Here is a 26,425-nt window from a genome sequence, read left to right on the forward strand (position 1 = left end):
CATTAGGTGCAGTGCCTTCAGAATTCTCCAGTGTTAGGGGGCACATGGGAATCGAAATTCATGCAGCACTTGGTCCAGGCTTTTAGAGAAGACCATTCCCCTGTGAGGGATCTCCAAGAATACTGCATATTACTTAAGTCTCTTTTTAATGGACACCTGTTCTAGTTTGAAGCTAGCTAGAATGTTTTGGTGAGAAGTATTAGATCACAGGCTGTGAAAGAGAAACAGTGCTGATGTCTACTTCACTCATAGGCTTGCTGAGATGTATAAGAACAGCAGCCTGAGCTGCTCTAGCCTCTCTGCCTTCTCTGATTAATCCACTTTGCTTTCTAACCCCCTGGCCGAATCTCCATTCTTCCTTGGGACTGGGGTAAGGTTGAGAGGGGTGGGAGAAGGTGGAAGGGCGGTTGGGAGCCCCTCTGGGGACTCAGGTTTCTGGGAGGGCTGTTGTGTTTCTGTATTACCTTTTACCATGTCTATTTCTGTCTATAACTGTATATACTGTAAATATCTGCTTGTATATTGTGCTAAGCTCTAAATATAAGCTTCATTCAAATTTCCAGAGCTGGCTGAGTCTAGTCTGGGTGATTTCCAAAGTGAGGTGGGGTGGGTAACACCCAAACCATCACAACACCAAAGGATAACAGGATGTTAGCGGTTGGAAGGGGCACAAAGAGATCACCAAGTCCAACTCCCCTGCCAGAGCAGGATGATAATCTAGCTCAGCTCACACAGGAACACATCCAAATGGGTCTTGAAAGTCTCCAGAGAAGGAGACCGCTGTGAGGAGCCTGTTCCAGTGTTCTGTGACCCTTGCTGTAAAGAAGTTTCCCCTTGCATTGAGCTGGAACCTCCTGTGCTGCAGCTTCCATCCATTGCTCCTTGTCCTATCCCAGGGAGCAGTGAGCAGAGCCTGTGTCCCCCCATCACTGACCCCCAGCCCTCAGGTATTTATAGACATTTATTAGAACCCTCTCAGTCTTCTCTTCTCCAGACTAAACAGCCCCAGGTCCCTCAGCCTCTCCTCATCAGGCAGTGCTCCAGTCCCCTCATCATCCTTGTGGCCCCTCTGTTGGACCCTCTCCAGAAGATCCCTGTCCCTCCTACACTGGGGAGCCCAAAACTGAAGGCAGTACTCAAGATGAGGTCTCATCAGGGCAGAGTAGAGGGGAAGGAGAACCTCCCTTGATCTGTTGGACACACTCTTCCTAATGCACCCCAGGATCCCATTGGTCCTCTTGGCCACAAGGGCACATTGCTGTGCCATGGATGTTATCCACAGGACTCCCAGGTCCCTCTCCACAGGGCTGCTCTCCAGCAGATCACCTCCCAGCCTGTACTGGTGCAGTGTATTATTATCAAGGAAGGAAATTAAAACTATTCCTAAGAAAGTAATAGTTCAAAAGGGGATAGAAGAGAGAGCTTTAAAGCAAAGCAGTTCTCCTCCAGTCTAAACAAACCAGAACTGAACAACTAAGCTTTAGATTGGATACTAAGAACAACTTCTTTTCCAAAAGGGTTGTCAAGATCTGGAACAGGCTGCCCAAGGAGCTAGTGGAGTCCCCATCCCTGAACGGGCTTCCAAGCTGTGTGGATATGGTGCCGAGGGACATGGTTCAGTGGTGACCTGGCAGTGCTGGGTTAACTGTTGGACTCAAAGATCTTAAAAGGTGCTCCCAACCAAAAGGATTCTGTGATTCTATTCTAAGTAAAACAAAGTAGAGATCCAAACAAACACTGGAGTTACTGGAACATGCATCCTCCCTCTGACGAAATCCTGAACGGAGAGAGAAGCACTGGAATTCCCCTTGGAGGAAAAAGTGCCTCACATCAGAGATGCAAAACAGCTGGAAAGCTGAGCAGGAAGCCCTGTAAATCAGGGCTGACAGAGCACAGCAACTTTCATCTAGTCCCTAAGAAATGCTGATAGGAGAGACAAACTTTACTTCCTTCCAGCCTCAACCCTGATTTTGGGGACTACCACTCAAGACCCACATCTTCAGCCATTCCAGATGTAAAGGTACATCCTTTCTGCCAAAGATCTGACTGAGGTCACCTTTCTTCTGCATCAATCACAACCACACAAGGTGGAGGTATGAGTTTCTCATGATCAGAGATTCATTTGGGATCTGGGAGGTCTCAGTGTCACTTCCTCATCTATCAGAGGGGCCTCTGGCCAAGCTCCCATGAATACTACAAACCAGAGCTCTCCTTACAGGAGGCTTTTCCACCTCTCCTGCAGGAGCTTTCCTGCAAGGAGGACTCCCAAATCAGTTGGCCAACAAGCACAAGAATAACCACAGGGTTGTAACTGAGGGAAGGAGGAAGTCATCAAGCTAGACCCTAATCCTAAGACCACTTCTGTGTTTTACTCAATGCCTACTTCACAAAAGCACTTGGCTAATGTGTCATTCTTCCTCTTGCATTTTTGGGCCCCTCAAAATTTCTCCAAGTTCTCTGTAGTGCAATGGCTCAGTTACAAGCACTGCTACCCTCACCACTCTTTGGAGAATATGGGCTGGTCACCAACCATCCCAGTCTGCTCATGGGTGTTAGGTGTAGACTTCTGGGCTCTGTAGGAATAGGAAGGCCACAAAAGGCTGACTTCATGGAGTTTATATGCTTCAAGGGTTCAGTGGCAGTTTAATCAGTTTTAGTCCTTAAACTCAATTTTAGTCTTATCTTAAGCAAACTTGTGCTAATCTAACCAAAACTGCCCAGTTTTGACATCTGAACATCCATCAAGTAGAAATCAATAAAAGCTTAATAGAATGCAAGGAATCAGGGCAAATCTACCAAGATACTTAAATACTCTTGGCAGAAAGACAATGCTGCTCATCATCCAAGTTTCTTAAGTAACTGTCATTAAACTTTATTTCTATTATGGCAGTCTGCAGGGTAAATGGATCTCCTGCCTCAGACCTGAAGAAAAAAGCTGCCTTAGGTCTTCCCCAAATAAAGCATAATAAAAAAGACCTAGCAACTGAACCAACTGCAGTCTGAGAAGAGCAGAACTGGTGAGATACAGAGTGATAAAACAAGCAGGCCCTCAACCAGCAGCTGTACTCAATCACTCTGTCCAAGTGAGCTTGAGCTTTCAAAAGCTGAGAGGAGGTGAACCATCCAACTCTAAGTTCTCAATACAGACAGAAACCATCCATGGCAAAGCCAAGCATCTCACCTACCTAATCACCCAACTCACAGCAGACTTCCTTGTGGGTTAGTAAATGATATATTGAGCTTTGAAATGCAAGTGGGAAATAAGAAGCACCATGCTTTATAAGCTTAATTTATACTCACCAGAAGGAGAAAATAAATGAGGAGAACTACATTCTACTGACTAAAGACTGGGTTTTTTTCCTGCAAGATGTATGACTGAACTATCATCAGTACTGGCATTCACATAGGCTGGGAATGAAGTTTTGCCAACACGTGCATCAGCCATTCGTAGCAAAGACCTGGGCCAAAAGCCAAAGAGACTCTGCCTATGGCTCTAATCTTACAAATCTCACACTCTTCACCTGAGCAATTTGTGGCTGCCATAACAGGATCACCTCATTTGCACATAGCCCTGAACAACAAGATATCACATGGTCACAGGATGTTAGGGGTTCGAAGGCACCCAAAGAGACCAATGAGTCCTCCCCTGCCAGAGCAGGACCACACAATCTAGCTCAGGTCACACAGGAACACATCCAACTGGGCCTTGAAAGTCTCCAGAGAAGGAGACTCCACAGCCTTTCTGGGGAGCCTGTTCCAGTGCTCTGTGACCTTTACAGCCAAGAAGTTCCCCCTTGTGTTGAGGCGGAGCCTTCTGTGCTGCAGCTTCTGTCCATTGCCCCTTGTCCTATCCCAGGGAGCAAGTGAGCAGAGCCTGTGTCCCCCCATCACTGACCCCCAGCCCTCAGATATTTATAGACATTGATTAAATCCCCTCTCACAGTATCACCAAGGTTGGAAGAGACCTCACAGATCATCAAGTCCAACCCCTCTCAGTCTTCTCTTCTCCAGTCCAAAAGCCCCAGGTCGCTCAGTCTCTCCAGCCCCAGGTCCCTCAGCCTCTCCTCATCAGGCAGTGCTCCAGTCCCCTAATCATCCTTGTAGCCCTCTGTTGGACTCTCTCCAGCAGACCCCTGTCCCTCTTAAACTGGGGATATGAGAGCAATGCTGATGCTGAATAATACTGAACCTTTATTTTTGGGCTTGCTCATGCAACATGGGGAGCCTGGTTGTAAACAGTGATTCTAATTCTTAGACTGCACAGATTTAGGAACTGTCTTCTGTGCTTTGCACAGCTGGCTCTACATCACTGTTTGACAATGCACATTCACAAAGGCTGAAGGCAATTTTCCTTTCCAAAGTGTTGTAATGCAAACAGAGGTTATCATTAAAAATAAAACCAAGCAGAGATATTCTATTGTCAAAGGTTGTAAGAGTAATACCTTTAAGCTGCAACAGACTGCTGTGCCAGCTCAGGGAAACAAAACAAACATCTGTGTTATTAATAGTAAATTAAAGGGTACCATGAGAATTTCAGAGGTGAGTGGGGTCACACCCTGTGTCAGGCCTTGTTGTTACAGCAGGTGAAACAAAAAAAAACCCTAAAATGTCTAAACTGACAGCAGGCCATTATCAGCAAAAAAGGTGAGGGTCTGCAGGTGGATGCTGTGAATCAGCAAACAGCCACATAACAAAAGAACACACTGTAGAGACCATCATCATCATCATCATCTTTCTATCCCAAATCACTGCATCTCTGTCTCTGACATGGAACCTCACAAGGTTTGTAAGTGCTACATCAGTACCCCTGATAATAAGGTAGGAGCTGTTCAGCACCTGCCCAGGGTATCTTTGTTCAGCAGAGAAAGATATAAATGAGACAAAACAGGGCAGGAAGGTAAGTCACTGCAAACCAAAATACAACAATAATAAGACCTTAAAAGTGCCACTGACCTTGTCATAATGTGTACAGGTACTTGCAGAGCCAGCAGCAAATCGAGATGATGACTTCAGCACAGCATCCCATGCAGCAATTCTCAGGCAAGCTATGAATCCCTTGGACTGCTAGCCACCCACCTCTGTCTGCTCCAGCACAAGCAGCTCTGGCAGCAGCCACTGGATGCGGTGGCTTTTGGCTTGCTGGCTGCTTCTTTGTCTGGATTAACTGCTACATCTGAGCCTTGACACTTAATTTCATCTCCATGTCCCATTACAGCGAAACCCAAGCCTCTGGTGCAGAGAGGAGCTGGGAGGGGGGGTGGGCAGGGCGGCTGCCTCTCTGGGCTGAGCTCAGATATTAATTCCTCAACAGCACCAGATGGCTATAGCTAACCTTCACCAGCTTAATCTTTTGCCATTTTGATCGCTGAGCTCTACCAGAGAGCAAAGAGAAAAAATGGGGCAGAGATGAGTTCTAAAATATGCTCGAACACTTCAAGCCAGCTCCTTCCCTAAACTTAAAAACTCATTGAGTGCTGCTGAACAATTTTCTCTATGACTCTACAGATGCCTTGGCAAGCTGGTTAGCAAAATTAAGAGAAAGCCAGGTTCTTTCTGAGCCTCTGCACCAGACTCCTGTGCCTTCTCTGGCTCTGAAAAACTTCAGATTGATGAACTGCACAACAGCCAACTGGAAGCCTCTGATTTCCAAGGATGATGGATCTGTCCTACATTGCACTTTCCACGTGGGCGGGTAAGAAAGAATTTCAATCCTTTGAGATACTGAAAAATAATTCCCATCCCAAACTAGGAAAAAAAAAAAAACCCAAAACCAAAATGATTCCCTCTGTTCTTCACTTAAAAAAAAAAAACCACAGATTTTAAAATCAGTCAGAATGCTTTGTGAAAGAGATACCTTTGGCATTCCCTCTCTGAAACCTCAAAGCAAGGTTTCTTTTATTATTATGCTTTATATAAGTTAAAAGATTTTGTTCATTCATTCATTCCTTAAAAGACACTAAAGTCTGTCTCTAGAAAGGAAGTTCCTCTCCCTGCCTGTCTACATATCATTGTTCCATTTAATCCCATAGCCCATAGAACCTGGCCCAGAACCAGGCAGAGTTCTGTAGCAAGAATCATAGAACCACAGAATCACAGAACTGTCAGGGACTTCAAGGGGGGTTCCACTCCCTCTGCCATGGGCAGGGACACCTTACACTAGATCAGGTTGCCCAGCACCACATCCAGCCTGGCCTTAAAAAGCCTACATCCTGTTCCATCTTGTCCTCGCGGTGAGGCAAAATGCATAGGGGCCAAGTGATTCTCCCATAAAATGTCCCCAGAAGGATTCAGAAGTGATCAAAACCACTTTTAAACCCTGCTGTGAGAAGACAAGAAGAGAAAACTACGACAAATCCAAATGAGAAGTGACGAGATGGTTTGTCTGGGACATTCAGCATCCCCACTGGAGCGAACGCACCAGAACTGGGCCACGTCCCCCTGACCCCGATTAGTATCTCTCCACAACAAGCAAAATGTGCCAGCTTCACAGGACAGTGGGGACCCTCCACATGACTTTTTTCTGCCTGATTTTTGTGGTTCCATTTCCCTCCAAACACCCATTACTGCAGCTAATTAAAGGAGTGGCTCAACACTAAGATGTGCTTGCCAAGGCAGTGCAGAAGATGATGTATTGAGTGCAAAAGACAGCCGCATCTACACCAGGGCTTCTAATCAATGCTTGCTACCCCAATTAGAACTCCACAAAAGACCAGATCTGAAACACAGAAGACTGCTTCAAAGGCAAAACCTCCAGGACTGAAGGGATCTTTTCCATTATTGTTGCATAATCTGGAATTATTACATGCCAGTGCCACGCACGCAAAGTGTTGATCTGCATTAAACAGCTTCCAGCAAGCTAACAGGACCTCCTAAAAGCCAGGCTGACAGTTGTGGGGACAGCCATGCAAAGTGATCATTTGTCACCAGAGCCACTGGAAGTTTTCTGTTTAGAAGCACACTGAACCTGCAGGGAAAAAAAAACCCAACACATTTGCTAATGCAAACCTGAAAGGAAAATATTAAGTCCCAAATGGAAAACTGCTCTGGATTCCTCCCTTTTTAAGGGGCTCCAGGAACTGAGTTATGAAAAACAGAGGCCTCCAAAGGCTTCAGCTCCACATTGACAACCATCATTTCTCCACCATGCAGGACAATGAGGGAAGAGAAAAGCCTCAAATGCTGGTGACACTGAGAGTCAGCAGCCTTCAGTGGGCAGCATCACGGATGCCTGAATGGCTGCGTGACAGCTGTCTGTCTGTCTGTCATAGAATCAGGCAGGGGCTGGAAGGGACCTCTGGGGATCATCTAGTCCAACTCTCCTGCTAAAGCAGGGTCACCCACAGCAGCTTGCCCAGGATTGTTCAGGTTGGTTTGGGACCTCCGCAGAGAAGGAGATTCTATAACCTCTCCAGGCAGCCTGGCCCAATGCTCTGTCTTGATGTGCACAGCACTGAGCTGGGGCTGAAAAGTTCTACCAGATCTGAGAGGGCTCCTGTGTCCATGCATGTGTCTCCCAGACCCCTGGGACTATAGAACCTATTTTCACTGCCCAAGATGTTGCAGTGAACCCAAGCTGGTTATTTCTATTTCACTTTAGTACAAAAGAGGCTACACAAAGCTACTACAAGGCAACAAATTTAGAGAGAGCACAAAGAAATGCACACTGGAATATGACCATCAGAGCAAACCCACCTCAGAACTACTGAACTGTTTAGAGTGGAAAAGACCTTGAAGAGCATTCAGTCCAACCATTAACCCAGCACTGCCAGGTCACCACTGAACCATGTCCCTCAGCAGCATATCAACACAGCTTTTCAATCTTCCAGGGATGGGGACTCCACCACTGCCCTGGGCAGCCTGTTCCAAGACTTGACAACCCTTATCAAGTGAAGAAATTGCTCCTTACGTCCAGCCTAAGCCTCACCCAGTGCAATTGAGATAATTTCCTCTTGTCCTATCACTTGTTCCTTGGGAGAACAGATTGACTCTCACCTCACCACCATGCCAGCAGGTAAATCACGTGAGAAAACAGAAAGTAGCCTCAGAGTCACTAATGACACCTGCAGCTATCAAGAGAAAAGGACAAGAGCTACTCCATGTGATGGTCCAGTGCACTGGGCTATGCTGGTTGAGAGAGGGGTAGCAGGATTGCAATCCTCACTGCAGAGTCTGAGCAAAGGCAGCTCACCAGCACCTGTCTGGACATTCCTTCCTCCCAGACAGGCTCTGGGGGCTGCAGCCAGCCTCTTGTGTACAGAGAATCCCTCTCTGGCCTGGCACACCAGCACACAAGGCTCCCATTGCTCCACACCCCACCTTCAGTTTCACCTTCTCTATTTATAAAGCTTCCTTACCTGCAACAGGTTAACACCAAGACAACCTCCAGATCCCAAACTGATGGCATCTACTCAAAACAGATAGGGAGATGCTGCCTCCCTCTTCCCTCTCCTTCTGGCTTTTCACTGAGTGACTAGGTACCAAACACAAACAGGCAGTCCTTCACTAACTGCCACCCCCAGCTTACCAGCATGATGAACTGGGCTGCTGCTGATGACAGTGCTGGTTTTACTCTCTTCCCTGAGCACAAGTCTCAGATTCAAGCAACTGCACCTAGACGTGTTCATACCTTTCAATCTGCAAGAGCAGGGAGAGCACTGAGCGGCCACAACACATTTCTCAGTGGCCAGACTGTCTCATGAAGGCACCATCAACCCTGGCAGACACAGAAATGGGATGGGGCTGACCTCCATCAAGCACAGGGCAAAGACTGGCTCTCACAGTGAAGGAGGAGGCTCTGGATCTCCTCCTTCTCTCTTTAGGGTGCAAAGAGGCAGCAAAGGCCACAGAGAATATTGATGGTGTTAATTTCCAGCCCCATGGGAAAGGGATTGAGGGATCTAAGAGAGCTCCAAATGGCCAGAGAGCCAACTGCTGTATTGAAAATACAAATGACTCAGCTCTATGTGAGAATTTCTATTTTTGTCTTTTGGCCTCAGTGATTTGGTTCCAATCCTACAGCCTGACTCATTCAGAAATATGCCTTTGCATGCAGGGCCAGCTATGCCACTCTTGCTTCCAAATGTTAAATTGGAAGGTATACATTAAGCTTGCAGAGTACAGCTACACTTTGGGATTTTGTTCCTGTTCATTTTCAGGCATGGCTGAGAAGAGAGGATTATTAAATGATGAAAACTGTCTCCACTGAGACCATTCCTGTCCAATTGAATCAAATATTATAGCCATGAAACCATCCCAAGATTGGATTTCATTTGAGACTTCATAAAATATTATTCCATGGCTAACATTGGGTTCTTCTGAAACTTCCTTTTCTCTAATGTTCAGGCTTTCATCATAAGGGGAAAAAGGAAATCTATGCATCAAAATTTTCTCTCTCAAAGAAATTATTTGCTCATTATTCTTCTAAAAACAGTAATTAATTACACCTGGGAAGCACCGCCTCATGCCCAGCTTCCTTCTGCTACATCCTTCTTGAACATGCAGTTCAAGTTAAATGCTTTCAGCACCAAGTTGAAGAGGCCACATGTGCAAGAGTTCAGGGAGGCACTCCCTGTGTGTAAGAGGGGAGGACAAGCCCAAGGTCTCTGTTGAGATCTTTTTGGTCTTCTACTGACTCCACCAAAGACACAGTGGTTCTACAGCTGTCTCAGTTGAGAGAAGCAGCTCCTAAGCTAATGTCTCACTTCAGCAACACATATAAACACCCTCCTGAAGGGAAAAACTATTTATAATACTCCAACACTACATTTGTCTCTCCAGCCCTTTGAAACTCCATGGATGCTACCAGGAAAGCCAAGTTCCAATGGGGCTTGAGAGACAGCTCATCAAAGTCGTAAAATGAAGCTTAGAGTTGCTCCAGCAGGTCCCCTTGGGCCACAACAGAAAGTTTTCAGTGCCTCCAACACATGGAAGGTATCTTGCATATCTCCTGTCAATTCATGGCCATCAGTGTCCCTCCTCCCTTCCCCAAGGAGCACAGCAGGTCTCTTACAGAACCTGGACACACAAAGATTTTGGAAAGGTTGGACAGAGAGGAGGGAAAAAGGAAAAGCAACATTAAAAAGGCATGTAAAATACCTTGCACAACTCCAGTTTATCACGTTCAAGAAAGAGCAGGACAATCTGGAAGAGGGAGAGAACATGAATTGAAGAAATGGATGCTCTAATTTCAAGCTACAGATGGAAAGAGCTTGGCTTGCTGGAGAAATAAAGGCTGGGCAGGGATGGGAGAGCTGACCATGAAAACACCAAGAGGAGAAGAGCTGTTTCTGTACAGGGAATGAACACATTCTGGCTGCCAATTAGAAGAAAGTTTAAAACATTGGAAAAATGAGGCTTGGGAGCAGTCCTCTGGAAAAAACCAAATGCAACAGACAAGTCAGCTCACTTGAAACTGGCCTTGCATAAGCTTCAGAAGTGGGACACCAGGACACTGACCCAAAAGCTCCTTCCAGTCCCACAGCCTGTGCTCCAATGTTACATGTGTGCAGACGTTAATCCAGTTACCACACACTAATGGTCATAACATGAGACAGTACCAGCTTCCTGGGCTGCTTGGAGGGAAGACTGTAGAGACAAGACCTTTTATTAACCAAACTGATAGTCTAGGGAAAAGCAGACACTTCTGAGGGAAAAAGGCTTCTGGAGGATTTGAGGGGGTAAACACCTCAAGCAAAAACCCCGAAGTTTAGGACATGTTAGACATAGTTCAGTGTGCAGCTTTAGCTGTGTCTGCCAGCCTATGAAAATGCCTGACCTTTGCTGTCCTCACTTCTCATCTGTCACCAAGACAGTAATAACTCCAGCTCAGTTTAGGTAAAAGTGTTGCATGCAGAGGGAAAAAAAGTGCTATCAAGATACTGGATATGGCTGGCATCAAGAGAGTTGAATGGGTAAATCTGGCAACAGCACAGCCAAGGGAAGTGCAGAGCTGGGAAAGAGCATCTGAGGAAAGAGATGAATGTGAAAGTCTGGAAAAGAAAAAAACAACAACAATCAAAACAGTGGAGAAAGTGAGGCTCCACTCCAGCTCCTACTGAACTCCATGTGAGCACTTCCACCAGCTTCCACGCCAGTAGGAGCAGATCCTCCAAGATGTTGATTTCTGGGACAAAATATCTCAGAGGGAAAATTACCTTAACAGCTGTGTCTGGAGCAGAAGAAAAAGCCTGATGAGAAGACCTCTGTTGTCAGCCAGCAGTGCTGCTCCTGATTCAGGCTGCTGCCAAGGCTTTAATGGGGGCTACCAAAGAAAAGAAAACCTTCTCCTGAACTTGTGACAAAAGCTACAAGCAGCAGAAATGCCTGCACTGGAGAGAGGGGGAATAAGGAGATATTTCCCTTTTGCCTTCCTGATATCTGGGAATATCAGCATTCATTTCAGTGCAGGGAGGACAAGGGCTCTCATAGAACTGAAGGAACATGCTGTGAGCCTACTGCAGCCCACAGCATCTTTTATTTAGACAGCTGCCCCAAGGTAGGCAGCAAAATCAGGCAAGGCATGTTTCACCCCCTTCCCACCAGCCTACGAAGAACTCTGATCCACTGCATCTGAGAACCTGGCTTGACCCACACAAAGCACTGTGATTGCTTTTATCCCCACCCTGCCACGGTGTGAAAGCATTGGAGAAACACAACCATAACTCCAAGCCCACTGAAGGAGTTGGGATTTTTTGTTTTTCAAGCCAAGTGTGAGATGTGAAAAGGGATCCTGTCCATTAGTTAAAAAAAAAAAAAGAAGAATGCTCCTGCTTGATGCAAAAATAAAAGCATTTACAAAGGCTCTTTGATGTGCAAGACAGAAAGCCACGCAGGCAGATTCTGGAGGAGGTCTTGTCTTCATCAATTACCAGCACTCTTCTTAAAGCTCACTCCCAAGACAGGATTTTGATGTGAAGTAGATAACCACAGTGCAGAGCTGATACAGCTCTAAACCTTGTGGCTTTTCAATTAAGCAGCAACAACCCCTGCTCAAAAAAAAACACTCCTTAACCAAGATGGGAATAAAACAACCCTAAACCTAACTAACTGCATGAGCTACTTTGAGCCTAGCTGGGATATTTTAGTGAGAGGAATTACATGATAGGCTGTGAGAAGGAAACAATGGTGATGTCTACTTCACTCATAGGCTTGCTGAGATGTATAAAAACAAGAACACAAACATAGATAACAAAGGTGGCTATGCTGGTTTGAACCTAGCTGGGATATTTTAGTGAGAGGAATTAGATGATAGGCTGTGAGAAGGAAACAATGCTGATGTCTACTTCACTCATAGGCTTGCTGAGATGTAGAAAAACAAGACCACAAACATAGATAACAAAGGTGGCTATGCTGGTTTGAACCTAGCTGGGATATTTTAGTGACAGGAATTAGATGATAGGCTGTGAGAAGGAAACGATGGTGATGTCTACTTCACTCATAGGCTTGCTGAGATGTATAAAAGCAAGAACACAAACATAGATAAGGGAGTTTGCTCTCTGGCTTTGGGGCTGCACTTCTCTCTCTCTCTCTCTAACCTGACTAATCCTTCAGCTTCCTAACCCCACTGGCCAACCCTCCAAATTCACCTTGAACGTCAGGCAAAATCTGGGGTAAGGTAGAGGGGTGGGAAGAAGGTGGAAGGGTGGTTGGGAGCCCCTCCTGGGGACTCTGGTTTCTGAGAGGGCTGTTGTGTTTCTGTATTACCTTTTTAACTTGTCTGTGTCTGTGTATAGCTGTAGATATTGCAAATACCTGCTTGTCTGTTGTGCTAAGCTAAAGCCTCATTCTTCAACCTCCAGAGTGGCTGAGTCTGGTCTGGGTGATCTTCTTAAGTGTGTGGGGGGGTGGGGTGGGTAACACCCAAACCATCACACTGCAGGTGAAGCCATTTCAAAGACATACATGCTTTTTAAAGATTGCATGTGGAGCTCTTCTCAGGCAGCCATGCCAGTTTTCCAAGCAATATTCTGCTCGTTAAAGCAAGCAGTGATGTAATTTCCACAGTGACCACAAACATACCAAGAATATTTGAGCTAAATTTATCCAGACCTCTCATTTGAATCACTGCTTCGGTTCGTTGTTTCTCCATGAGTTTCAACTACACACAGAAAAGGAGCTGTGGGGAGCCTGGGACTGAGCTTTCCTCAGCAGCATCCCAAATGCCAACATTTAGGTGTAGGAGCCATATATTGACTATTAGAAATGGCATTTTATTTTAGGCATAGAGAGTGTCATCAGTAAGTTTGCAGATGACATCAAGTGAAGTGGCAGTGTTGATTTAAATGAGGGTAGAGAGGCTCTTCAGATGGACTTGGATAGGCTTAGATCAATGAGCCAACATTAATGGGATGAGTTCCAACAAGGCTAACTGCCAGGTCCTGCACTTGAGTCACAGCAACCCCAAACAGGCTTGGGGCAGTGTGGATGGAGAGCTGCCTGGCAGAAAGGGATCTGGGGGCTGTAATAGACAGGAGCTGACTATGAGCCAGCAGTGTGCTCAGGTGGCCAAGAAGGCCAATGGCAAAAATGCTGTGTCCAGCAGGAGTAGGGAGGTGACTGTCCCCTTGGACTTGACTTTGGCGAGGCCACACCTCAAGTGTTGTGTTTAGTTTTGGGCACCACAATACAAGAGATGTGGAGGTGCTGGAGCAGGTCCAGAGGAGGGCAACAAAGCTGGGGAAGAGCCTGGAGAATAAATCTTATGAGGAGCGACCAAGGGAGCTGGGGATGGTTAGTTTGAAATAGAGGAGGCTGAGGAGAGAGCTCATTGCTGTCTGCAACTACCTGAAGGGACATTGTGGAGAGGCTGCTGCTGGGCTCTTCTCACAGGTAGCCAGAGACAGAACAAGGGGCAATGGCCTCAAGCTGAGGCTGGGGAGGTTTAGATTGGACATTAGGGAAACGTTTTTCATGGAGAGAGTAGTCAGGGACTGGAATGAGCTGCCCAGGGAGATGGTGGAGTTACCTGCCCTGGGTATGTTTAAAGGTTGTTTGGATGTGGTGCTTAGGGCTATGGTTTAAGGTGCATTTGTAGAGTAGGGGTCTAGGTTGGACCTGCTGATCCTGAAGGGCTTTGCCAACCTGAACAATTTAAAAAGAAAATTAAAAAAATTAAGCTGCTCTTCCAGCTCCCAAGCTCAGGTCCTGCTCCTTTCACCCTCTAAAGGTCTTCCTCCCACCCTTCCTGTAGCAGACTGACCCTTTCCCTCACACTTGGGTGACACAACACGGAGCTTGTCTTTGTGGCTGAGAACGTCCTGAAGCTCACCACAGATCTGCTGCCTTTCCCAAGTGGAGACAGTGAGCCAAAAAAGAGAGGATCTGCACCAGAATTCCCACTGCTCTGTGCAGCACCATGGCATGTCCTGTCTGCCTCTCAGGAACATCATCACAGAATGTTAAAGGTTGGAAGGGGCCTCCAGAGATCATCAAGACGAACCTACTTGTCAAAAGCAGGATCACATAGGGCAGTCAACACAAGAATGCATCCAGGTGGGTTTTGAAAGCCTCCAGAGAAGGAGACTCCACAGCCTCTCTGGGCAGCCTGTTCCAGGGCTGTGTCATGCTCACCATAAAGAAGTTTCTCCTCATGTTGAGGTGAAACCTTCTATGTTCCAGTTTGTTGCTCCTGATTTTATCACTGCAGACCACCAAAAGGAAATTGGCCCAACCCACTTGACACCCATCCCCCAGATATTTAGAGACATGGATCAGATCCCCTCTCAGTCTTCTCCAGACTAAACAGCCTCAGGTTGCTCAGTCTCTCTTCACAGGGGAAATGCTCAAGTCCCCCAGTCATGCTCATGGCTCTTCACTGGACTCCCTCCAGCAGTTCCCTGTCTCTCTGAAATGAGGAGCCCAAAGTCAGACACAGTATTCCAGGTGTGGTCTCACTAAGGCAGGGGAGAAGAACATCCCTAGACCTGCTGGAACAACACATCCCATCTCCATGACCATCCATGTCAAGAGAAGGCTCTTTAGGCATCTTCACCAGCAGGTACACAAGAGCCTGCAAAAAATACTCAACCTACAAAGCCTCAGTGATTTGTTTTACCTTCTCTTCCAACATGCTCAGTGTCATACTGGGAGGGGCTCGGTATTTGCAAGGACTGCAGCATAACCTCTGAGATTTCACTACATCAACTTGGCTGCTGTTCAGCAAGAACGTTTTTCAACTGTCATATTTTACCATGGCTGAGTATGTCCTTCCTGACTCCATCTCAGAGTCATGATCTGACTCACTGAGTTTGCCTGCATGTGGCTGTACATTTTTTAAGGGCAGTCTGTCATTTCTGAAAGCACCCTTGGTTTTTTCTCAGAGCAAAAGCTGCAGATCCCAGAGCCCCTCTGGCTGCAGGAAGACTTTCTAAATGCCAGAGCCCTTCCCTAATACTTAAAGAGTTCTTTTGTAAGTTGTCCCTTTAAGTAAGAGCGAGGCACAAATTCAAAGCATGGACACACTTCTGCTGTGAAACTGTCAGCAGCTAACATAAAAGGGCTGCTGCTGTGGTGATGCATAATCATGCAAATAAGCAATCGCTGACCCACTAATTAGCACACAGACTTGGATTAAGGAAAGGAATTAAATATCAGCCTAATTTGATGTAAATGCTGAAAGGGAACCTATTAAGTGACAGACTTCACCCATACATCAGACTGGGAGCAGAATGGTATAAAAATCCAGCCCCCCACCCCCTCATCTGCAATGCAAACATTTCCTCCCCAGTTAGCTGCCTTCTGCCAAGCAGAGCCCTGGCAGCCCCTTTATCGATCAGAGAAATGAAAAACAAACAAACCACAGACTTAATGCTGTAAGGATCCCTGAAGACCTGATCCCAAGCCTGTGCTGTCAGTGCAAAGACTTTAATGGGTTTGGGATAAGGCCCCTGTAGGCTTTGGAGAGGACTGAAGGAAAAAAAAACCCATGTAAATTCATAGCACATTCTTTAATGCAAGTATGAAACGGCCTGGAACGTGACTGAGAGAACAGCAGATCAGTTACAGGCCTGGTAAGCACTGAGTTGGTGTGAACACTATCAATTGTTCTTCCCACTGAAATGCAGGAGAATGGTTCCACGACCACAGTGTTGACCTCACCTGAGGACTACCTCATGGCACATGTTAGTAATCAGAGAATCACAGAATCAACCAGGTTCGAGGAGACCTCCAAGATCATCCAGTCCAAACTATCACCCAGCCCTGTCCAATCAACTAGACCATGGCACCAAGTGCCTCATTCAGGCTTTGCTTCAACGCCTCCAGGGACAGCGACTCCATCACCTTCCTGGGCAGACCATTCCAATGCCAATCACTCTGGGAAGAACTTCCTCCTAACATCCAGCCTAGACCTCCCCTGGCACAACTTGAGACTGTGTCCCCTTGTTCTGTTGCTGCTTGCCTGGCAGAAGAGGCCACCCCCACCTGGCTACAGCCTCCCTTCAGGTAGTTGTAGACAGCAATGAGGTCTGCCCTGAGCCTCCTCTTCTGCAGGCTGCACACCCCCAGCTCCCTCAGCCTCTCCTCACAGGGCTGTGCTCCAGGCCCCTCACCAGCTTTGTCACCCTTCTCTGGACACATTCCAGTACCTCAACATCTCTCTTGAACTGAAGGGCCCAGAACTGGACACAGTACTCAGGGTGTGGCCTGACCAGTGTTGAGTCCCTGTGTATAGGTTCTAAGGCCAAAGGACCTCCTTTACCACCTTCTCTTTGCTTTCTCTAGGCTTGAGGTGCCATGAGTTACATTTTAATGTAATAAACCACAAACACATTTTAACTGACTGGTGGAAAAATAAAGCTGTATGGCTGCAGATAGGGCCAGGTACAGCTCAGATACACATCAGGGGTTTACTGCTGCCCGTAAATCAAACTGCCTCTCAGGTTGGACTCTGCTCAATTAGCTTCCAAGGTCTGCAAAGCACCACCGGCACTCCCAGTGGCTCTGTCCTCCTTGACACAGTCCTCGAGGTCAAGAGCAGGATGGCTCTGATAGTATTTCACAAGAAAAAGCTGGTCCTGGCATTACTAAGAACCAATTGCACCTTTGTATCACCTTGATTCCAGAGGGATGCAGCACCCACAAGCTGAACTCCTGCTTCCAGCAAAGCCAAGTGGTTCTTCTGTCTGTCTCTGTGGTAAAATCACAGACTCATAGAATGGTTTAGATTGGAAGTCACCTCAAAGATCATCTAGTTCCAACCCCCTGCCATAGCAGGGACACCTCCCACCAGAACAGGTTGATCAAGGCCTCATCCAACCTGGTCCTGAACACCTCCAGGGAGGTTGTGGAGCACAGAAGCACAGAATGTGATCTTTGATCACATTCTGTGCTTCTGTGCTCCACAACCTCCCTGGGCAACCTGTGCCAGCACCACCCTCACTGTCTGTAAAGAACTTCTTCCTACCACCTAGTTTAAACCTCCCTTCCGCCACTTTAAACCCATTACCCCTCATCCTGTCACTCCAAGAGCCATCTGAAACCCAGCACTTTGCATCCAGACTGAAAAACCCATTCAGTGTCTTAAATCAGACACCTAACTGTGTGGCTGCCCCAGCTTCACTGCTCTCTTTGGACAGGCAGGCTCAGCTCGGGGGGGACGGTGCAGTACGTGCGCAGGAGAAGCAGGCTTAGGCGCACAGGTTTTGTGCTGCAGAGCAGCCTTCCGCCTTCGCTCCTGGCCCCATGTGAGATTGCATCACTTCTGCATGAAGTGCAGACTTAAATAGGTTGAAAAACACAAGCCTATTACTGCTTTAGTGTACTTCCTATTCCTGCCTAGCATCTCCTACTTCTACTTCTGCAGGGCATTATGCAGCAAGGCTAACTGATAGAAGGTACCTGCTTTAGCGTTCACTCTTGTTGGGCTTTTTGTTTTGCTTGTAGAGTATTTTCAACTTGCTGTTTGGACTCAAATTAACTTGCAGCTTAATGAGCAGGATGAAAACCAGAAAGCCTTCAAGGTTCATTTAGTCTTATTATAGAGAACTTCAAGCAACCATCACATTGTGCAGGTCACCAGAGCTCTGTGAGCTCAGATCAGCTCACAGATGCTTTCCTTTTCCTTCTTCCAGCCACAGTCACGGCAGACTCAGGGTAATGTTGCTACAGGGTAATGTGTGGATGGAAAAGCCAAGACAGAGGCTGTGAGTAATTCTTCCCTCTTATACAGCACACATGGCACAGATGAGGTTGAACTAACACACCCCAAGACCCATCTGCCAGCCCTGTGTGCTCAGCTGAGGTAAAGATTCTAAGGTTTACATGGCGATTCCACAAGGAACAAAGTGATATCTGTGGTGCTACCAATGCTGATTTTCCTTTCCTCCTCTATTCAGTAGGAAAGATTTACAAGATACTCAAACTACCAAATCCAAGTTGCTATTCTTCACATTTAAGACAACAAAATCAACTGTGCAGGACTACAAGGAAAGAATCATAGAATCAACCAGGTTGGAAGAGACCTCCAAGATCATCCAGTCCAACCTAGCACCCAGCCCTAGCCAGTCAACTAGACCATGGCACTAAGTGCCTCATCCAGTCTTTTCTTGAACACCTTCAGGGATGGCAACTCCACCACCTTCCTGGACAGCCAAAGACCCCTGGACAGCAAAGACCTCATCCAGAAGCCATGTATGTGCACACGCAGGAGCAAGTGCGCTCTGCCTGCTTTACTGCCACAAAGAAGTCAAATTCTTCCTGTGGATTTTCATTTTGTAAGTGGATTTCACTCTGCCAAACTGCCAGCCTGGCTTATCCAGCAAGTACAACACAGAGAAGCAAGGGCAGAGTCTGTGAAAGTTTCCATCCCTCCACCCACAGTCCTGTCACCAGCCCAAACTGCCACACCACAAGGCTTTGGGCAGGTTTGCAAACGTCCTGCCCTTATGCAAACAGAGGAGTGATGCTGGAGGCACAAAGTGATGCCCCAGGAGAATAAGCTGTGTCATTTGCCATTAGCTGTCCTCAGGCTGTCACCATTCAGCCCACTGTGCAACTCTACAGGCAAAACTGCACCAGCACCTGAGCAATCCCTCTTGGTAAAGCAACTCTTTAACTCTCCCAGTTAAACTCCTTGCACTTGCACTGGAGGCTCTTCTATGATTCAGGAAGCAGTGGTGCAGGCAGCAGCTTTCCCTCTGACTCAGTAGTGAGCTAAGCCATGGCCCAGACAGGGTTGCAAAGGTCACTACTGTTGCGGGTAGCTTCTTTCTGATAGAACAGAAAATGTTGTGAACTGCAGGGTCAGCAGCTGAAGCTGCTTCTGAAGCACAACTTAAAGAGCATCTGGTTCACTTCAAATGCTCTTCAGATCATTATATTCTGCTTACTTGTTTGCTCCCTTATATTAATACTTAGGTTTCACCCTTATTTAAACAGTTAGGTCTCACCCTGTCCACAGAAATATTCAAGGCCAGGTTGGATGGGGCCTTGAGAAACTTGGTCTAGTGGAAGGTGTCCCTGCCTACAGCAGGGGAGTTGGAACTAGATGACCTTTAAGGTCCCTTCCAATCCAAACTATGCTATGATTTCCAGGCATGCTGCACAGGTATAGACCTGGACAGTTAAAACTCACTGGCTTGTAACAGATTTGCCACAAAAAAAGAGCTGTGAAGGTTCATTTAGTGGATATCTACTACAAAATTTCAAACAACTACCACTGCCATTGTGCCTAGTTATGTAACATTATATACATTACAAGATAACATCCCTTTTCCGTGCTCATTTCTAGATTTAGCAGGAGAGAAGAGACCTCCTCTGGCATGTTTGAAAGATAATCCAATTCCACCTCCGAGATGCTCACAAGTGGCAGATGAACGACTTTGAACAGCATTCTCAGTAAAAGAGAGATAAGCTCTTTAACAAAAGCACCCTGACATTTCAGAGACAATCACAGCTCTTCTGTGTCTTTGCCCAACTGCCTCCTAGGAACTCACAGGAGAATTAAATCCTAGCTGTAAAATTTCCTAAGATTCAAATAAACCAACAAGCCCACAGAAAGGAGAGGGATCTCTATTCTCTTCTAGGCATTCATATAGTGGTATCTTCAGGCTTCCACTGTATTTTCTACAAGATTCACATTCTGTCACCTCCACTGCATTATGTAGAGCTCTTTAATCAGGCTGAAAATCCCCCAAAGCCTGTGCTTCATGAGAGACTGCAGCCGCCCCCATATCTCTGCTCGTTTTCTTTCTTCTAATTAGGGCAAGTTGAGCAAATCTAGGAGAGGAGAAGCAGGGTTTGAGGAGGCAGGGGAGATGCTGACTGCACCCAGAATGGAGCATTGCTCTGCACTCCAGTGACAAATCCTTTCTGTGTACCTGTGAGCACTCACTGGCATCACAGAGTCAAGCCCAGCACCATCCCTGGAGGGCAGACAGGGTCCAGTTCTGAAACAGTTCACCGGCTCTCAGGGTAAGTGGGCATCCTACTGGGATCCTGGCAAGATCACTGCTGCAGCCAAGGGGAGACACGAGCAGCAAAGTGAGCCCTTGCATCGTATCTTCTCTAACTAGAGTCAATGATGCAGTGAATCTACTCTCCATGTGAGGACTTGGCCAAATGTACAGCTGTCAGGAAAGCAAAGCCCTGAAAATCTCAAGGCTCTGAAATGATCAAGGCACTGGGTGCACAGGGTACACCCGGAAGGTGCCTCCAGCACTGTGCTGGCCATAACGCTGCACTGGCCGAAGTGACCCATGGGGGAGCCAAGAGCTGTTTGCTAACCCACTCACATCCACACATCTGTCCTTCCAGCCCAAAGAAGAGACTCCAAGCTCTTCGAGCACTAATGAGGTCACTGGCATTAAAGAAATGATCTGTGCTTTCCCTTCCCAGTGGTTCCCACTGAATGGGGGCAGGAGGCTGCACCCAGGCTGTTAATAGATGCATGAAAACAATGGGTTCAAACGCGGAGGCTGAGTGAGTCACCTCGGTCCTGCCTGGGCTGTGCAACAGAACAAGGACCACCTGATTCAGGGAGTGGACCAGCTAGCTAATGACAATTACTCTTGTCAGCATTCAAACAAGCCCAAAAGAAGAATGAGTTAAAACATGTACAGTCTGCTAATAAAGAGCAAATCCACTAGTCCTGGATCTTAAGCTTTCCCAGGATCCCTTTGCCAGTTGCCAATGTTGTTTATCAAATAAAACATGCTAGATGTAAGTACAGATGAGTTACATCAGTAAGATTTGTCTGCTTCCAGTTAACCTGTTTAACTAAATAAACTGAATATATGTGCATAACAGAAACATACAATAAAGTTCTCAGAAGAAAAACTGAAGTCACAGTGTAGAAAATCAAATCTTTTCCACTTTTCTACTAAACTACATTTATTTGTTTGCTGTATCTTTAAAGAGTGAGAAAAGATTCTCAAATCATTATTGCAGGACAAAAAATTTAGCAGCTCCTAAAACTTGCAAATCATTAGCACAGATTAAAACTCTTCCCGTGGTTTGTAGCCTAGTATTCAAGTGAAGATAATTTCTTCCAGAGACAAACTCAGAAGACAGAACTAAAGAATTTCAAGAGCATTCAAGAACCAAATGCTCCTGATTATGATAGAGACAATGCTGAGAAACAAAGGCAAAAACCAACAGCAAAATCAGTATCACAGAACAGGCAGAATACATACGGAGAGAGGAAAGAGTTCCCAGAGCTCCCTGTGACGCTGATGAGAAATGTCTTCAAACAAGAGAAGGTGGCCTCTGAATAAACTATCAGGTTTTGCTTCATAGTTGCTGATAAAACCCAAAATAAGGCTGCAAAAACATTAGCTTCCACCGAAGCCTGCTTACTCACTACAAAGCGTCAAACACACCTTCATCCCACACTGAAAACGCAGATGCTGCCTCCTAATGAACTGCTTGTTGCAAGGGGGGAATACCGTTATACAATAACCAGAAGGCTCTCTCTTGATGCAGAAACATAACTGGAGTTTGACTCAGAGAAGCGTAGCAGTGCCTGGGAGGTGAGGGCTTCAGAGATAAAAAACATCCAAAAATAATTTGGCTGTTGAGGAAAAAAAAACAAACCAACCAAACAAAAAAAAATCAAAACCAACCAAAACCCACACACACAACTCTAAGGGGAAGCAACCTGAAGCATATGTCCTTTCTGAGAGAGAAATTTCCACCTCTGGATTTATTGCGTTACGTAAACACAGCCCTTCTCATCTAGCCCAGAGATAAATCACTGCAAGGCACTGAATCAAAGCTGACAGTGAAACTGGAGCAGGTTAATATCTGTGCAGGCTGGGAAACGATGCTCTGATCTCAGCAGCTTTCATCCCCTGAACACACGCTGCATCAGTAGCTGGGAACATATTTGCATTCACACGCCGAAAAAGCGCAGATCTTGTAAACCATATTTAGGAGCTGGTGAGATGTGAGACATATATTGACTAATTCTGGAGGCCTTTGGGGAAAATTGGGCTTCAGAGGAATGCTATTCCTATCATCTGACTGGTTCAACACCGTTCTCCTTAGAAGTAAAATCCCTTGTTCTGTACCACAGATTTTTGAAAGACTAAGGCTCAAATCACTCCAAGAGCTTCCATACATTTAAACCTCATCAAAGCTCAGTGGCAGCTGGCTACTGAGTTCTCTCAAAACCTTCTGCTCCCAGTCTGAGCAGGAAAGGAAAGAAATCCTCCACTTTACCATTTTGTGGATCCATGTTGCTCCCTCTGCAAACAGCGGATTCCTCAGTTCCCACACACCAGTACATTCTGGGTGGCAGTTGTGAAGCTCCAACAGACAAACTTCCTGCAGCACTTCCAAGCGGAGATCGTTGTCAAAGCTGAACGAGCACCATCAGGCAAAGGCAGGAGCAGGGTGACTGCTAGCGGGCACCATCCTGAAGAAACAACATTTGCTCTGTTTAAAAATAAGCAGCAAAAATTGTCATTATTCTCACAGAGAAATGGCCAGCCTATTCCTCTGCAGTCCCACACTGCTGTGCAGACATTCACTTCTCATCCCATCAATACAATTATTTTCACAACAGCTTTGATGAGAGCACAACGTGAATTAACAGAGACTAACAATGTCTCCTCTATAGAAAGAGAATGTTCCCAAGTTCTCGCCACCAAAGCTGCTCAGTCTTTGAGCAGAGGGCGTGGGGGGTGGGCAGGGGATCACAGCTGCAGTTTCAGCTTCTCCACAAGCAAGTGTAAAGGCAGAGCATTGAAACCATGCAGTGCAGCTGGAAAAGTCCTAAATGCAGCCTCAAACCTTTCCCATCCACCGGGAAGACTGTGGCTCTTGTAGGACTCCACTGTGAGAAACTGAGGAATACTGATGGGGTTACTGAGACAATCCTCTGTAGAAAAGAGGGCTGAGAGAAGCACGTTGGCTCCTTTCCCCTTTGCCCAGTCCTTTTAGAGAACTCCAACACCCTAGGAGCGTCAGGCTTCTTCAAACATATTCAGGGAGGCAAATCAGGCCCTTAGGAGCTCTTAAAGGTTGGCTTCTTCTGAGCTGTCTTGCGTAATGGCCTGCAGAAAACTGCACAGCTGAGTCTCTCACGGCATTTCCAGCTCCTTTCCTCTTCAAAGCTCCACAGCTCTAATTTTCTCCCCTCTAATGCATCTTCCAGAGAGGTTAAAACTAGGGGTGAATTTGCAATATGTGCCCAACCGGCACCATCAGCCCTCCTTCACATTCTGCTTTCAGTTTCAGTCAGTTAATGCCTCCCAGATGTAACACGGTGACCCTCACCTCTGACTCCTATTAGTTTTTCTCATGTCTGGTAATTGATGTCGAGTTTTGATTGGAGGCTTTAATTCAGCAGAGCATGTAACTCACCTCCCACTTCAGCCAGCAAGGCCCAAGAATGCCCCTAACTCTCCCTGAGCACAGCTGGCTGCCTGAGCTGGGATCAAAGGCCAAGGGAAGTGTTGATCCATCACCACCCTCCAGTAAGCTTTCTGCTCCTGTCTCTATACAGAGGGTTTTAACCAGCAGCCAACAGTTTTAATAACCACAGTACGCTGCATCAGCTGTTTCTAGGCAAAACTTAGCTGCTGCTGACCCCTACTTTATAGTGCCTGGCAACAGGAAAAGACCTCACATACCAAGTGCTGCGCATGCCCCTGCACCCTGCAGTCGGGGCACCAACTTGGGTGCCATATTGCAAATAATAACATGGGCTGAGAAACCTGGGCTGGGCACCCTGGCATGCTCTTTCACCTGCACATCACAGCTAAATACCCCCTTTGCAGCAGGATGGTCACAGCTCCAGATGGATGCAGGTGCCTGAGCTGTGGAGCACTCAATCGCTCCCTCCACACATCTCAGACTGCAGCAGCAGCTCATCTCCAAAGTCAAGCCCTGGCAGCTCTCACACCACAATGCAGCAGCAGTTGGGTACACACAGGACACCCACACAAGGAGAGAAGGCTGCAGGCTGCTGCAGGAGGCTGAGATGGAAGTAGTCCCTAAACTCAGATCCAGCCCACAAAATGCTGCAGTGGGCCATGCTGGTGGAGAACTGGATTCTGCCCTGGAACACGCCGAGTTCCCATGAGACTCAGCTTACTCCTGGGCCAACCTTCCCTTGGCCACACTGGCAGGCATGGCTGTTGCACTGGGATTCCACATCTCTGCCAGGTCACGGCTGCAATACCCCAAACAGAGGTGTCAAGGAGACTCTCCTGCCTCCCAAAAGGTGTCTAAGCTGTTAACTCTGAAAATGGAGGGGATGTGGTGCTTCCAGCAGCTGCCTCCCCTGCAGCTACCGTAAGAATAAATACTTCCCCATGCAAAGACCAACAGAAGAACAGATGCTGGTTTCTGAGGCGTTTCCTTGCTGTGTTGCAGGGACATACCATGTGCACTCACAGCAACCGTACCAGAACCACTGAATGGGGAGCAGTGTGGACTAGAGAGGCATGAAAACCATCCCACTCCTGATTTTCAGCTGTCCACTCAACTTACTCCCCAGGCTGAAACTTTCCTCACAACACAGTGAAAGGAAAAAACTGTTCAGGAAAACTAATGGTGAGGGTTTGACAACCAGTTCCCTTTAACTGCAAGCAGGACGTTAACTGCTGCAGCCATGTGCATTACACCACCTCTGCTAGCAGCATTTTCTCTATTTCAGGACCTTTGGATGCCAAATGAAAAAAATAAACCAGAACAAAACTTTACAGTGCTTTTACCTAAAGCAAAACAAAATCAACCTGTGCAAACCACAGGCTTGGGTTTAGAGACAGGCATCCTACGGGCTCTGCAGGGTTGCGTTCAGGAGGAGGACCCTGCAGAGTCCACCAGCATGCTGACTTGCATCCCACCTCACACATTCCCAGTACCTCTCTCCCGACCTGCCACTGGCAGGCTGTGCCCTGGTACATCCACCGCTGCCAGTATCATTCCAAGCACCTCCTCTCCACTTTGCCAGCCTGTCTGGTCTCACTCCATCGCCAGGCACCCAAAAGCACCAAGGTTTGCCCGAGAACTCTCCCCAGCTGACAGGGCAGCTGCCCGAGCTTGCGGTGCTTTGCTCGAACCACCTGTTGCTTCCGAGAAGCCCCCGTGGGGCTGGGCGCAGTGATGGGCGGCACCGCGGGGCTGCAGAGGCCCAAGATACCATGGGGAGGGGAATGCTCTGCAGGCTCACCTGTCTGCCATCGCACAAGGCAGGGCGAAGCCACACCTGGCACCGAAACGGTCTGCGGACAGCCAAGCCCGACGGGGCAAGCATCCCTGGTTCTTCGGCGAGCTCTGAGCAGCAAGCGAGAGCCCCGCCGCCTTCTCCCCACTGCACAGCCGCCGGCTGAGGAAGAATCGGGCGTTACACCCCTATCAGGGGAGGCTCGCAATTCTTTCTGGTAACTTTCTGGTCTCCCCTTCCTTGCCCCTCTGCTCAGCCAAGGGGCTGCGGGCCGCCCCAGGGCCCCCACCGGGCTCCCGGGAGCCATGCCCCCGCCGCGGCCGGGAGGAGGGAGGCCGGCGGGAACCGCTCCCAGCCCAGCCCGCGGCCCCAGTTACATAAGCCCGAGCTCTGGCTCCGGGCGAGTCTCGAGTATTTCCTCTCCCCGCCGAGCCGGGGCAGCCGGGCCCGGGAGGGCAGCGCCCGCCGCCGCCCCGCGCCCGCCGCCCCGCGGAGTTTCCTCCCAAGTTTAGTCTTAGCTTCCCCCTCCTCTCTCCACACGAGAAGTCTCATGCCCCGGCAGTGCCCACCTTGCTGCCTCCCCTCACGGCGGAGCAGGTGCCCGCGGGGCGGCCAGGCCGAAGCGGCAGCAAAGCCACGGTTCCTCCCGTGTCCCGGAGCTGGCGGGTGCCTGCTGCCGCCACCTCCTCCTCCGCCTCCTCCCTCCTCCGGCGCCGGCCGCCCGCCCGCCTCGTTCTGCGACTCGGGAGGCGGAGGGAGGGGGGCAGGAAAAGAAGCGGGGCAGTGGACAGCGCCTCCCCCGCCGCTGGCCCGCCC

The 26,425-nt window shown here is 47.7% G+C and overlaps 1 protein-coding gene across 7 annotated transcripts in view; it reads right to left on the reverse strand.

Moving 5' to 3' along the window:
- The window catches only part of LRRK1 (leucine rich repeat kinase 1), a 94,797-nt gene extending 68,492 nt beyond the window's left edge, over nt 1-26,305 (reverse strand). For 2 of the 7 annotated variants that reach the window (XM_064157988.1, XM_064157986.1), the window contains exons 1-3: nt 26,179-26,305; nt 25,616-25,771; nt 22,657-22,872 (exon numbers count right to left, since the gene is read on the reverse strand). In XM_064157988.1, coding sequence (XP_064014058.1) covers nt 22,657-22,723 — 67 coding nt within the window. In that variant the 5' untranslated portion in view covers nt 22,724-22,872; nt 25,616-25,771; nt 26,179-26,305. Of the gene's footprint in view, nt 1-4,953; nt 5,023-21,629; nt 22,007-22,656; nt 22,873-23,229; nt 23,790-25,615; nt 25,772-26,178 lie in introns of those variants that run through there. The other 5 variants (XM_064157987.1, XM_064157990.1, XM_064157991.1 and 2 more) reach the window with 5 other exon arrangements.
- Nucleotides 26,306-26,425: the final 120 nt, after the last annotated feature.

This window comes from Pogoniulus pusillus, chromosome 17 (assembly GCF_015220805.1).
Source record: "Pogoniulus pusillus isolate bPogPus1 chromosome 17, bPogPus1.pri, whole genome shotgun sequence".
Classification (NCBI taxonomy): domain Eukaryota; kingdom Metazoa; phylum Chordata; class Aves; order Piciformes; family Lybiidae; genus Pogoniulus; species Pogoniulus pusillus.